Raw genomic sequence first — 13,149 nt, 5'->3', positions numbered from 1 at the left:
TCTCTGTTTGTTTTTGTAGTCTTCCCAAACTTCTGATTTCCACTTTATAGGCTCTCTCTTTTTCTTTGACACATTTTCTGACTTCGTATGTTAGCCATGGCTGTCTAATCCCTCCCCCGGATAATCTTTCTTTTCTTTGGGATGAACCTCTGTACTGTGTCCTCAATTACACCTGGAAACTCCTGTCATTGTTGCTCTCCTGTCTTCCCCACTAGGCTCTGCTTCTAGTCGATTTTCGTCAGTTCCTCTCTCATGTCCCTGTAATTACCTTTATTTAACTGTAACACCATTACATCCGATTTTGCCTTCTCTCTTTCAAACTGCAGACTGAACTCTACCATATCATGATCGCTGCCTCCTAAGTGTTCCCTTACTTTAAGATCGTTTATAAAGTCTGGCTCGTTACATAGCACTAAGTCCAGAATAGCCTGCTCCCTTGTGGGCCCCATTACAAGCTGTTCCAAAAAGCCATCCTGTAAGCATTCCATGAATTCCCTTACTTTGAATCCACTAGCAATATTATTCACCCAGTCCACCTGCATATTGAAGTCTCTCATGATCACCATGACCTTGCCTTTCTGACATGCCCTATCTATTTCCCGATATATCTTGTGCCCCTGGTCCTGACCACTCCCGTTGTGGTTTTTTTGCCTTTGTGGTTCCTCAACTCCACTCACACAGACTCCACAATCTCTGACCCTATGTTATTCATTGCCATAGATTTAATTTAATTTTTAACTAATAAGGTAACCCTGCCCCCTCAACCCACCTCCTTATCTTTTTGATAAGTTGCAAATCCTTGGATGTTTAACTGCCAGTCCTGAACTTCCTGCAACCATGTCTCTATGATGTCTACCACATCATAACTATTCATGATGATTTGTGCCGTTAATTCATCTACTTTGTTACGAATATTACGAGCATTCAGGTAAAGCGCCTTAATGCTATTTTTCTTATCCTCATGACTTCCAACATCTCTAGTGATATTTCCTAAGTTATCCTTCCTTTCAGCTTCATTCCCAGTCTGCCTTGAACTTAAACCCTGCACACATGTTAACCTGCTGCTTATCTTTCTACTTGACTCCATACTCCCTGTCGCTTTCCCTTTCCCTTCCCCCCCACCGACTCACAAGTTTGAAGTCCTACTGACCACCTTAATTGTCCTTTTCACTCGAACATTGGTTCCAGATCGGTTCAGGTGGAGACTGTCCCATTGGTACAAATCCCTCCAGTTCCAAAACTGATGCCCCATGAAATGGAATCCCTCTTTCCCACACCAATCTCTTAGCCAAATGTTTACTTCCCTAATTTTCTTATCCTTATGGCAATTAGCACGTGGCTCGGGCAGTAATCCAGAGATTATGACTCTCGAGGCCCTGTTCTTCAATTTCCTTTCTAGTGCTTGATACTTCCCACACAAGTCCTCCTTCCTAGCCTTGCCTATGTTGTCAGTGCTGACGTGGACAATAACAACTGGATCTCCTCCCTCCCACTCCAATATCCTTTCAAACCGTTCGGAGATGTCCTGCACCCTGGCACCAGGCAGTCAACAAACCATACGGGACTCCCAATCAGCTCACAAAGGATACTATCTGTCCCCCTAATTATAGAATCCCCTATAACAATTACTTGTCTTTTTGCTCCCCCCTCTTGAATGGCCTTCTGCACCATGGTGCCGTGGTCAGCTGGCTCATCCTGTCCACAGCCCTTTTCCTCATCCATACAGGGAGCAAAAATCTCATACCTGTTGGACAAGGTCAAGGTCTGAGGCTCCTCCACTCCTGAGCTCAGAATCCCCCTACCTACCTCACTTACAGTCACACCCTGTTGTTGCTGATCACTGACTGAATTTGAATTACTTCATCGACTGGGTGTGACTGCCTCCTGAAACAAAGCGTCCAGGTAACTCTTCCCCATCCTGGATGTGCCGCAGTGTTTGAAGCTCAGATTCCAGATCATCAATTCTGAGCCAGAGTTCCTTGAGGGCCTTGTTCCACTGTCTCTGGTAATCTACCACTGGAGTTGATAACAGGTATGTTTTCAAATAGAGAAAGCACCCTCTTTTGGTGTGCTGGCTTATCTTTATTTCTCAACAAACGTTCCTAAAACAGATTGTCTAATTGCTGTTTGTGGAACCTTACTGTGCATAAATTCATTTATGTGTCTCCTTATATGTCAAAGGTAACTAATATGTTGTAAAGAAATTGAGATATCCTGGGACCTTTAAAGGCATCAAGTAAATGAACTTTTTCATTTCCTAATGGCTAAACCATAATAAGACATGCAGTGATGTCAACACTAGTGATATAATAAAGTGCAAATGGGATTAGTGTTCTGTAGTCTACACACACTCAATGCAATAGTTTAACAAGGAAATATTGCTGCTTTTCTGACTGTGTTTTCCACGTGAAGCTTTTCACAAAGAAATCCTCATTTATCATATAAAATGATCATTTTGTTCTCTAGTGTCTTCGTGAATTTGTCCAATGAGTGATATAGTCACAGAAGTGAGGAACCATGTCAAATCACCTACCTATGCTGCTGAGGTCTCACCTGGGACAGCAGTGATCAATTTATAGGACCAGAATAGAAAGAGGAAAGCCTGAAAATGAGTGCAGAAACATAGAAAATAAGAGCATGAGTAGACCATTTGGCCTTTTAGCCTGCTCCACGATTCATTTGGAACATGGTCGATTATCCAAACCTATTGACTGTTTCCTCTTTTTCCCTCCACATTGTTTGAACCCTTTAGTCCCAAGTGCTATATCCCACTGCTTCTTGAAATCATACAATGTTTTCGCCTCGACTGCTTTCTGTGACAACAAATTCCACAGGCTCAACACTTTCCAGGTGAAGAAATTTCCCTTTGTCTCAGTCCTGAATAGTTTACCTGTATCCTTGCACTGTAACCAATCACCCTTCCCCACTTCTGGATTCCCCGTCATCAGGAATATCCTTCCTGCACCTGCCCTGTCAAACCCTGTTAGAATTTTATAGGTTTCTATGAAATATCCTCTTCATTCTTCTAAACCCTAGCGAATATAATCCTAACTGCTTCAACCTCTGCTCATATGTCAGACCCACCATTCCAGAAATCTGTCTGGTAAACATTTGCTGCACTTACTTTATGCAAAAATATCCTTCTTCAAATGAGGGCAAAACCACATACAATTTTCCAGGTCTATTCTCACCAAAGTCCTGTACAAAGACATCCCTGCTCCTGTACTCAAATCTTCTCTCTCTGAAGGCCAACATACTATTTGTCTGCTGCATCTGCCCGTCTTACCTTCAGCAACTGGTGAACAAGGACTCTCATTCATAGTGATGTGATTACTCTTTGGCTCCCGACTCAGCACTCTGTTGCAGCATAAACAACTGACTAAGGAGGCCCCTCTGGGGATATGATCATCAACCTTTATACTAGAATCTAGGTGCATGGTGACTGGTAGGCCTTTCGGTCTGGTATCCAACCCTCCTAAATTCCTGAACGTAACCAGATTGTTAGATGCAGCAATTGGTTATTTGGTCTTGCTGCTAAGGGAAAGTGTGGTGTCTTAAAGCCATAAGTATCTACTTGCAAAATCCACCTCTTTCGGCTGCTGCATACTGTGCTGTAACTGAGTGACCAAATTGCTGTTAACTCTTTTTGAGGTGAGTTAAGATTCTGGTCCATTTAATCTTGGCCATATCTATACAACGATCAATTTACTCTTTTGACTTCTTTACATTATGTACTCAAAACCTACAATCACTGCCGGACTACTGATGATTGGTCTATTTGAGCTCAGATTGCCTCTGGAAAGTTTACAGTCAGCGACAAAACACGGACACTCACTGCTGAACACAAAGTGAGTTCCTCGGAGAGAACAATGAACTTTCTCATGAGAACTTTACCTCTGACCTCTCCAAAATGGTCCTGTGACTGATTGCAATGTTCTTCACTGGACATTCACAATGTGGGGCTGCAATTATGTCAGCAGGCTATCCAATGAGCCAGTTGTACTCAAGGACTTTCACAAACATCCAAACGCAAAACAAAATGTATCAAAATAACACCACTGTTTAATACACATTTACTATAATTTCTTTGTTTTTGCGCTCTCTGTTCATGTTGATAAAGCCTAGGAAGCTGTATCCCTTATTACTTGTGCTTTCAACTTGCCCTGTCAACTTCAATAACATATACATTCATACACACAGGTCCCTTTATGACTGCATCCTTTCTGGAATTGTATCCTTTATTTTATATCGTTTGTCCATGTACTTCCTAGCAAAAATAAAAACACCTCACATTTCTCTGTGGTAAATTTGATTTGCCACTTGCCTGTTATTCTACCAATCCATCCAAGTCCTTTTGAACTTCTATGCTATTGTCCGCATAGCTCTCAGTGCTTCCAAGTTTTGTTTCATCTGCAATTTCCAAATTGTGCTCTGTACACCAATATACACATCATTGACATATCACAGGCAGAGGAAGGTTCCTAACACAAACCTTTAGAGTATTCTACAACAAACCTTTCTCCAGCATGAAAGATATCAATTAATCATTGTTCAGTGTTTCCTACCACTCAGCCAATTTTGTATGCATGTCACTACAGTACCTTTTATTCCATCAGCTACAACTTTGCTCTCATGTCTGTCATGTGGTGCTTTATCAAAATGCCTTTGGAAGTCTATGTAAAGGACAACAACAGTATTGTTGTGATCAGCCTTCCCTGTTAACTGATTGAGTAACTCGAGCAAGTTAGTTCAACACAAATTGCTTGTCACAAATCATGCGGGCATTCAATAATTAACCTACATTCACATAAATGATCCAAATATACTCTTGGAGGTTAGCTAGTTCAAAGCCTGTACCAGCTGAGATTACCACAAAAACCCCAACTTCTCAGTACTGGCCCTTTCCTGAGGTGTGGTGATGGTCCGGTCAAACCACCACCAACTCTATGGTCCTCTGGAATGATCATGACTTTACCTGAACAGATATGCTGACAGAAAGGTTTGGTTTTTGAGACAAATGTATAGTCAAATTATCAGGAATTGACTGACATACAAATATGCATATTTTTGAGGGGTTGAAAATCCATATCAGTTCTTGTGAATTGCTGATAATGTTACAGCCTTGTGGTAGCTAGCCATGGTCCTAAATTCAGCAAGAAATTTCTGTCCCAGCTATCTATATCCATCAATTTAAAGAGGGGGAAACAGCAATTGTGAAAAAAAAACTTACTACACAATACCTGATTAATCACATTCCCAAATCTAGCGTGAGGTATACGTAAGATAAAGGACATTTGAGCCTCAAGTCAAGGGTCAACTTTTACATGGTATTGAATATTACTTGGGTACATACGGTATTAAGTTTGTGCTAAATGATCATTTTTAGTAGTTTCTCCACCACCGAGGTTAAACTGACTGGTCTGAAGTTGCTGGGCTTATCTTTGAACATAGGCACACAAATTAATAGTGGAAATAGTAAATGAGGAACTGCTACAGAGATGGGGTATAACAATTAGGAAGTCTTGCAACAACTGTGTAGGACATTAGTGGCACTGCACATCGAGTACTATGTACAGGTTTGATCTCCTTAGTTAGGGAAGGATATATTTGCATTGGAAGTATTTCAGAGAAGGTTCAAGAAGCTGATTTCTTGGACAAAGGAGTTTTCTTTTGAGGAAATTCTGAAAAAGCTTGATGCTATCCTTTGTGGAGAATGAGAATTGATTTTATTTAAAAAGGCATTCTAAGGGCTTGACAGAATGGTGCTGAGAAGATACGCCCACTCATGAGGAATCTAGAACAAGGGCTATAGTTTCAAAATAATGGGGGAGGGGAATTTCCCATTTAAGACAGAGATGAGAAGGAGTCTTTTCTCTCGGAAAGTTGTTAATCTTTGGGATTTTGTTCCCCACATAGCAGTAGAGGATTACGGAAAAGGTTAAAAGCTGAATTAAATAGATTTTTGACCTACACGACATTAAATGGTTATGAAGGGCAGGCAAGAAAGTGAACGTAATTAGATCAACTATAATATTATTGAAAAATAGAGTCTGTTCAAGCAGTTGGGTCAAATAACTGACTCTTGCTCCTTTTTCTTATAATCTTATGCATCTATTCAGTGAGGCAACAGAAATGTTCCAGGAACAAAACAGGAAATTGCAGGAAAAACTCAGCAGTTCTGGCAGCATCTGTGGAGAGAAAACAGAGTTAACATTTCGGATCCAGTGACCCTTCTTCAGATCCTACCCTGAATCAGGTGGAAATGTGGACTTGGGTTACTTTGTTAATCCTGAAGAAACAAGATAGGTCTTGGTTTTGTCTTTACCAGGAACAGTAATATCAAAACTATGCATTTTCAAACTGTAATATTGATTTTATTCACAATTATTAGATTGTGCACAAAATATCACACATGGATAGACTTTCACATTTGATAGGATTTCAATTTTATGGTGCAGACGCTTTTTAGGAACAAATGACCACTGCCGTAAAGACATTCTTTGGGAAACAATTGTTCCAGCTAACTTCATGTCACAAATCAGAAATCCTACAGCAAAACAAAGAATAATGAGGCTGGAGTATGTTGGTTGGTGATTCATTCAAGACTGTGTGTATGTTGGGAATGCCAATTGGCTAAACTGTTGCTTCAAATCCCTTGCCAAGGCAGATCAAGTTAAATAATTTGAAAGCACTACCTAATTCATTTCAGGGACGATAATACAGTCACACCTCTCACATGGAAGGACTCCTTTTAAACAGCAGGGATGCATCATTTTATCAGCACTGATGTCATCCTATGTGACATACAATTATTGCTAAGTAGACCTTGATGGAAAAAGCAAAGGCAAGACTGGACTTGAGCAATAGCAAAGCATTTGTGTTTTGTACAATTTTAAATTTACAATTCACGGGATCAGAACATCGTTTGGTTTCCAGAAAGGCAACCAATATTTCTTGCTGATAAGAGAGAAATAATATTTCCAGAACTTAAGACAGGAATCTGGCTAACAAGAAAAGAAATATCTAAACATTACGTGGACAATTTGCCCACCCATCACCATTAATATTAAAGCTACTACCGAGAGGTGCCAGAGTGGTGGATAAGGAATATGAATCCCCTGTTGAACAAATCATACTGCAAAGTGCTAGATGCGTCAAAAGATGCCATTAACCCAGGAATTTATGGAGTGGTGGCTATGGATCTGAAAAAATGGTGGAACGGATCAAAATATTTATCTGTTACATAAAGTTAAAAATCACACAACACCAGGTTATAGTCTAACAGGTTTAATTGGAAGCACTAGTTTTCGGAGCACTGCTCCTTCATCAGGTGATAGTGCATCTAGACTATCACCTGATGAGGGGCGATGTTCCGAAAGCTAGTGCTTCCAATTAAACCTGTTGGACTATAACCTGGCGTTGTGTGATTTTTAACTTTGTACACCCCAGTCCAACACCGGCATCTCCAAATCATATCTGTTACATAAGCATAGATATAGTGACTGGGTTCAACATAATGTCAGTCATAAACAACAAGGACAAACATACAATAATGGATACAGTTGTGGGGAATATAGATTGGTATGGGTCTTGGAATAACAATGAATTTATGCAAATATTCCTTTTTTTTAATATGACAGGTTTATGGTTCTGTTAGAGGTCTTAGAAGTTGTAGTTATAGACACTACTAGTAAAAAAAATCCATTCAGCAATTGTTTGAAAGAAATCATACCATAAATGATGAAACCTTACACAAACGAATCAATCAAATTACAAGCTGTATATTGCTCTGGCAATGACTGGATTATGCCAAAATGTATTTACAAATGGTGGATGTATAGCCTGTACAAATGGGTACATATAATCTATAACTGCCTCTCACTGTATGTGATGACACTCCAGTCTTAGAGACAACTACTGCTACCTCCACTTTCTCTGCCAACCTAAATGTGTTACCTACTGGCAGGAAAGCATTTATCAAAGCTGACACATAGAGAAACTTCCGAACATTAAACATCACATTTGATTGCCTGTGAGACATTTTGGTTCAGGTGATTTTGAAAGAGATGGAGCATAGCTATGGAGACGTTTAGGGGAAAAAATCTGATATGATGGCAAGATGCTGAACAGATGATGAAAACACATTTCTCAAGTCACAGGAAAATACGGGAGTGATAATGACAAGGTACACTGCTTACCCTTTTTGTTGGAGAGTTAGAATCAGAGAAGAAGATCTGATAATTCAAAAGGCATATGTTGATGTACATGTGATCTTTATGAACATCCAATGGTTCTCCATTATCTATTATACTAGCTATATTCTCAAAAGAATTCCAGTACATTTGTTTCATAAACCAATGCTGTCTTTGTCTAATCCCAGTAAAGCTTTCCAAATAGGAGAAAGTGAGGCCTGCAGATGCTGGAGATCAGAGTCGAGAATGTGGTGCTGGAAAAGCACACCAGGTCAGGCAGCATCCGGAGCCGGAGAATCAACGTTTTGGGCATAAGCCCTTCATCAGGAATGAGGTGATGTTCCTCATTCCTGATGAAAGGCTTATGCCTAAAACACAGCCTGACCTGCTGTGCTTTTCCAGCACCACACTCTCGACAGTGCTTTACAAATGTTCTTTTATCGGACAATGAAATGTTTGCTGCATTACTCATTCAATACTTTGCAAATAAGTCAATACACCTTTCTCACAAACGTTCATTACCTAAATCCTTTGTATTGTCTGGTGACAGCTTGATCTTGCTATCAGTGATGTCTTTATGCGAAGCTAGGAACAGCACCACTTCGCCCTTTTCATTCTTAATTGGGACAATATCGAGCAGACACCAAAATGATGCACCTGAAAATGAAGACAAGATATCATTAGGGAAATTTAACATTGGTCCAAATGATTGCAATGCTGCGACACATTTAACCAATATCAATCAGAAAATCTACACCAATAGTTTTCAATTCCTCTTCTCTCTATAGTGAATAAAGGACATTGATATGTTAAGATTTCTGTCATTTGCTGAGGGCAGTGAAATCAGGGACACACGCAGAAAAAAGCTGGTCAGCAGTTACTCTTTAACGTGTATCCAAGATCTGTTTGTTGAAAAGATCATACTCATACATGCTGCCCTCTCCTTTGAATGGGAATATGTTTTATTAATCCACCTCTTTCCCCTGGTGGCTGACCCATGCAAATTTGTCCAAATGCAGATCAGTCCAAATAGCAAAGGAAGAATTATAACTCAGATTTGTGTTCCGCTCCACTAACCACTGGTCACTGAGACAGGGTGAATTTCTTTTACGTTTCTGGCTGGATTACAGGCTACAGCTAGCTATGGTAGCTAACCATCTTACCATTTCTCTCCAATGGTTGATCTAGTAGCAACATTTATTAAAAGCCAGGACGGGTGGGGGGAATTGAGCAGCCAACATGAATGCGTGAGGGGAAGATTCTGACTGACAACTTCCATTCTGAGAACAGCTCTCTCAACAAGGGGCTCCATGCTGGGGGTGGAGAGCCTGCATTTGCAAATGACAGCCTGCTTCTCCGAAATGGGGGAGGATGTCTTAACACTACCAAAGTTAGTGAAGCTGTGTTAGAAAGTCTTCTTTAGGATGAATGAGACTGCCGGTGCAGCGTAAACCAGAAGGAGGGCTTCCAGGTTTGCTAATATTGCACTGGAGATCATACCACGAGGGCTGAGGGAGGGGAGCGCATTCACATTACGACAAAGGAGCCTGTAAAAGGAAACAACGGTCGATTTTCAGAATCTTCCAGCAAGCATCAAGCTCCATGACTGGCAAAGATTCAATGACCTGCTGCGAGTGAGTAAAGTTAATGAATTCATTTTCAACTGACCCCATTTTCCACAAGCCTGTTGTGCTACTCAATGTTTCGCAGCTCCATGTTTCTGCAATAGGATTTATGCCTAACATTCAGCTCCTCCACCCCACCCTCAGCCAAAGCTCCCAGCCTTAAACCACATCTTGCACTTACACTTGCTTTCAGATATTTAGCCATGGTACATATGACAGCCGAATACATTGCAACACGCTCACCAAAACTCTTCACCCCTCTTGTAGGGCAAAGTTGCACAAAAGAGAAGGGAGTATTGGAGAACCAATGGAGATGGGGGGACGGAAATACCTGCATCACCTGAATTCCTCAGTGCACCACATTATGGGCTGTAATGTCAGAGGCCCTGGAATGCTGTGCCATTAAAACATTGCAGGATAATAGTACGTTTCTTCCATAGAGTCATAGAGATGTACAGCATGGAAACAGACCCTTCAGTCCAACCCGTCCATGCCGACCAGATATCCCACCCAATCTAGTCTCACCTGCCAGCACCCGGCCTATATCCCTCCAAACCCTTCCTATTCATATACCCATCCAAATGCCTCTTAACTGTTGCAATTGTACCAGCCTCCACCACTTCCATATCATCCTTCTCTTGTGGAAGAGAGGTCTACCACCCTTTGTGTGTGCAGTGCTTCCTAATATCTTTGCTGAACAGTCTGGTCCCAATTTCAGACTGTGCCCCCTGTCCAAGAATCCCTAACCAGGGGAAATAGTTTATCTTTCTTTATCTTCCTGTTAATATCTTGAAGACTTTGACCAGATCACCCTTGTCCTTCTATATTCCAGAGAAAATTCTCCTTGTAATTTAACCAGGTCCTTGGCCAGATTGTGCAGTCTTACAATGAAGGATATTTCTCTCTTCCAGAAAGTCAGTGAAAGTTAGAAGGGGATACCATTATTACACACCTTTATATTTATTTACAGAACTACATATTACTGGTAAACAACTCCTAACTCAATAGCTACTGTTTTCAGCATTTTCTAATCAATCTGCTCAGTGATTTCATTACATTTATACACCTCTGGGGTTGGTGGGACTTGAACTTAGGCTTCCTGGCTCAGAGATGGGGACATGCTAAAGCAGCACAAGAGTTCCCATAGCCACGGTTTTTAAAAATTGTTTTTAATATCTAGAAGTGCTATCACACGCAACCAAACATTATTTTTCTACCACCAAATCACCATGACTTTTTTTGGACTCTTAACTGCCACCAGTAAATCAGCTGCATAGCCAGTTGGATATATACATGTAAAGCTTGTTACATGTAATGCACAGCCACAGTTTTAACGTGTGTTTCTTTTGAGGGATCAAGTGAATTCCTATTTAACACCCGTAAGCTGACCATAATTAAATACAATTGATCTTCATTTAACAAATGCCCCTTTCTATTTAAATGAAATTTAGAGATGATATAGGCAACCGTAATCTGTACAAAGTGAAGTGTTCTTCTCCCAGGACACCTATTTCTTTGTATGTATTTTCATTTAGACTGTTGATATTTCACATGCATCCATTTAGTTTTAGAGATTTCCTTTCTCCACATCACTTGACCATGATTTGGATGCGAGCATAAGAGGTACAGTTAGTAAGTTTGCAGATGACACCAAAATTGGAGGTATAGTGGACACCGAAGAGGGTTACCTCAGATTACAACAGGATCTTGACCAGATGGGCCAATGGGCAGAGAAGTGGCAGATGGAGCTTAATTTAGATAAATGCAAGGTGCTGCATTTTGGGAAAGCAAATCTTAGCAGGACTTATACACTTAACGGTAAGGTCCTAGGGAGTGTTGCTGTACAAAGAGACCTTGGAGTGCACATTCATAGCTCCTTGAAAGGGGAGTCGCAGGTACACAGGATAGTGAAGGCGGCGTTTGGTATGCTTTTTGCCTGTCCTTGGATGCTGCCTGAATTGCTGTGCTCTTCCAGCACCACTGATCCAGAATCAGGACATTTGTTAGGCCACTGTTGGAATATTGCGTGCAATTCTGGTCACCTTCCTATCAGAAAGATGTTGTAAAACTTGAAAGGGTTCAGAAAAGATTTACAAGGATGTTGCCAGGGTTGGAGGATTTGACCTATAGGGAGAGGCTAGAACAGGCTGGGGCTGTTTTCCTTGGAGCATCACAGGCTGAGGGGTGACCTTACAGAGGTTTACAAAATGATGAGGAGCATGGATAGGATAAATAGACAAAGTCTTTTCCCTGGGGTCGGGGAGTCCAGAACTAGAGGGCATAGGTTTAGGGTGAGAGGGGAAAGATATAAAAGAGACCTAAGTGGCAACGTTTTCACACAGAGGGTAGTACGTGTATGGAATGAGCTGCCAGAGGAAGTGGTGGAGGCTGGTACAATTGCAACATTTAAGAGGCATTTGGATGGGTCTATAAATAGGAAGGGTCAGGAGGGATGTGGGCCAGCTGCTGGCAGGTGGGACTAGATTGGGTTGGGATATCTGGTCGGTATGGATGGGTTGGACCGAAGGTTGTTTCCATGCTGTATATCTCTATGACTCTATGACCAGTGAGGTCAACTGGTAATTTTTTTTTACTAAGTTTTCATAATAAATACATTATCCAAACATTAACTGTTAATGACACAACAGTCAATAGGTGCTCTTTGTACAGAATCTAACTTAAAATATTTGACAAATAGAATCCCATATCCACCACCTCAGTAGAGCTAGCATTTTAGCAATGAAAACTTTTTTTTGAATAACAATGTTATTTTCTTAGTCTTCCAAGAAAAGGGAATTATTTTTCATTATGAAACCAGCAGTACTGAAAGACCCACGAAGAAGATTAACATGTGAAGCATTACTAAAAAGGACTGATTGCAAGTATAAGTATGCATTTCTCCAGATTTAATTTTAATATTTTTGTTTTCCCTTAAACTTCTCGACTTTAGGGTGTCTCATCCTGGTACATAACTCCAATGCACCGAAATAAATACCTAGCCTAGCTTGAGTACCAAACCAGTTCAACTGACTCATCCAGCTTTGTAACTGCTCTATACCTTCTTTAGATATAATTCCAAAGATGGTGGCAAAGTAGGACGCTTCAGCCAGAACTCGTCCATTCTGTTTATTTTTCTTTTCCTCCCTCTCAGTGATGTCCTGAACTCCCAACCTCAGAGCAGACTTGGACTATAAACGTCGAATCTCCTGTTCCCTGGATGCTGCCTGACCTGCTGTGCTGTTCCAGCAATAAAGTTTCAACTATCAGTCTCAGCACTGACCCAGCATGGTGTCCCCTTGGCCCAGAATGGTGTCCTCTTGGCCTGCCATGGC

General features: G+C 40.9%; 1 protein-coding gene across 3 annotated transcripts in view; it reads right to left on the bottom strand.

Annotated features, from left to right (window-relative positions):
- The window catches only part of kcnh3 (potassium voltage-gated channel, subfamily H (eag-related), member 3), a 664,660-nt gene that overhangs the window by 293,557 nt on the left and 357,954 nt on the right, over window positions 1-13,149 (bottom strand). For all 3 annotated transcript variants that reach the window (XM_043692967.1, XM_043692968.1, XM_043692965.1), the window contains exon 3: window positions 8,715-8,849. In XM_043692967.1, coding sequence (XP_043548902.1) covers window positions 8,715-8,849 — 135 coding nt within the window. The remainder of the gene's footprint in view (window positions 1-8,714; window positions 8,850-13,149) is intronic.

The sequence above is a fragment of the Chiloscyllium plagiosum genome, chromosome 7, assembly GCF_004010195.1.
Source record: "Chiloscyllium plagiosum isolate BGI_BamShark_2017 chromosome 7, ASM401019v2, whole genome shotgun sequence".
NCBI classification, from domain to species: domain Eukaryota; kingdom Metazoa; phylum Chordata; class Chondrichthyes; order Orectolobiformes; family Hemiscylliidae; genus Chiloscyllium; species Chiloscyllium plagiosum.
The sequence above is the reverse complement of the archived record's forward strand: the minus strand, read 5'-3'. Positions and strand labels throughout refer to the sequence as shown.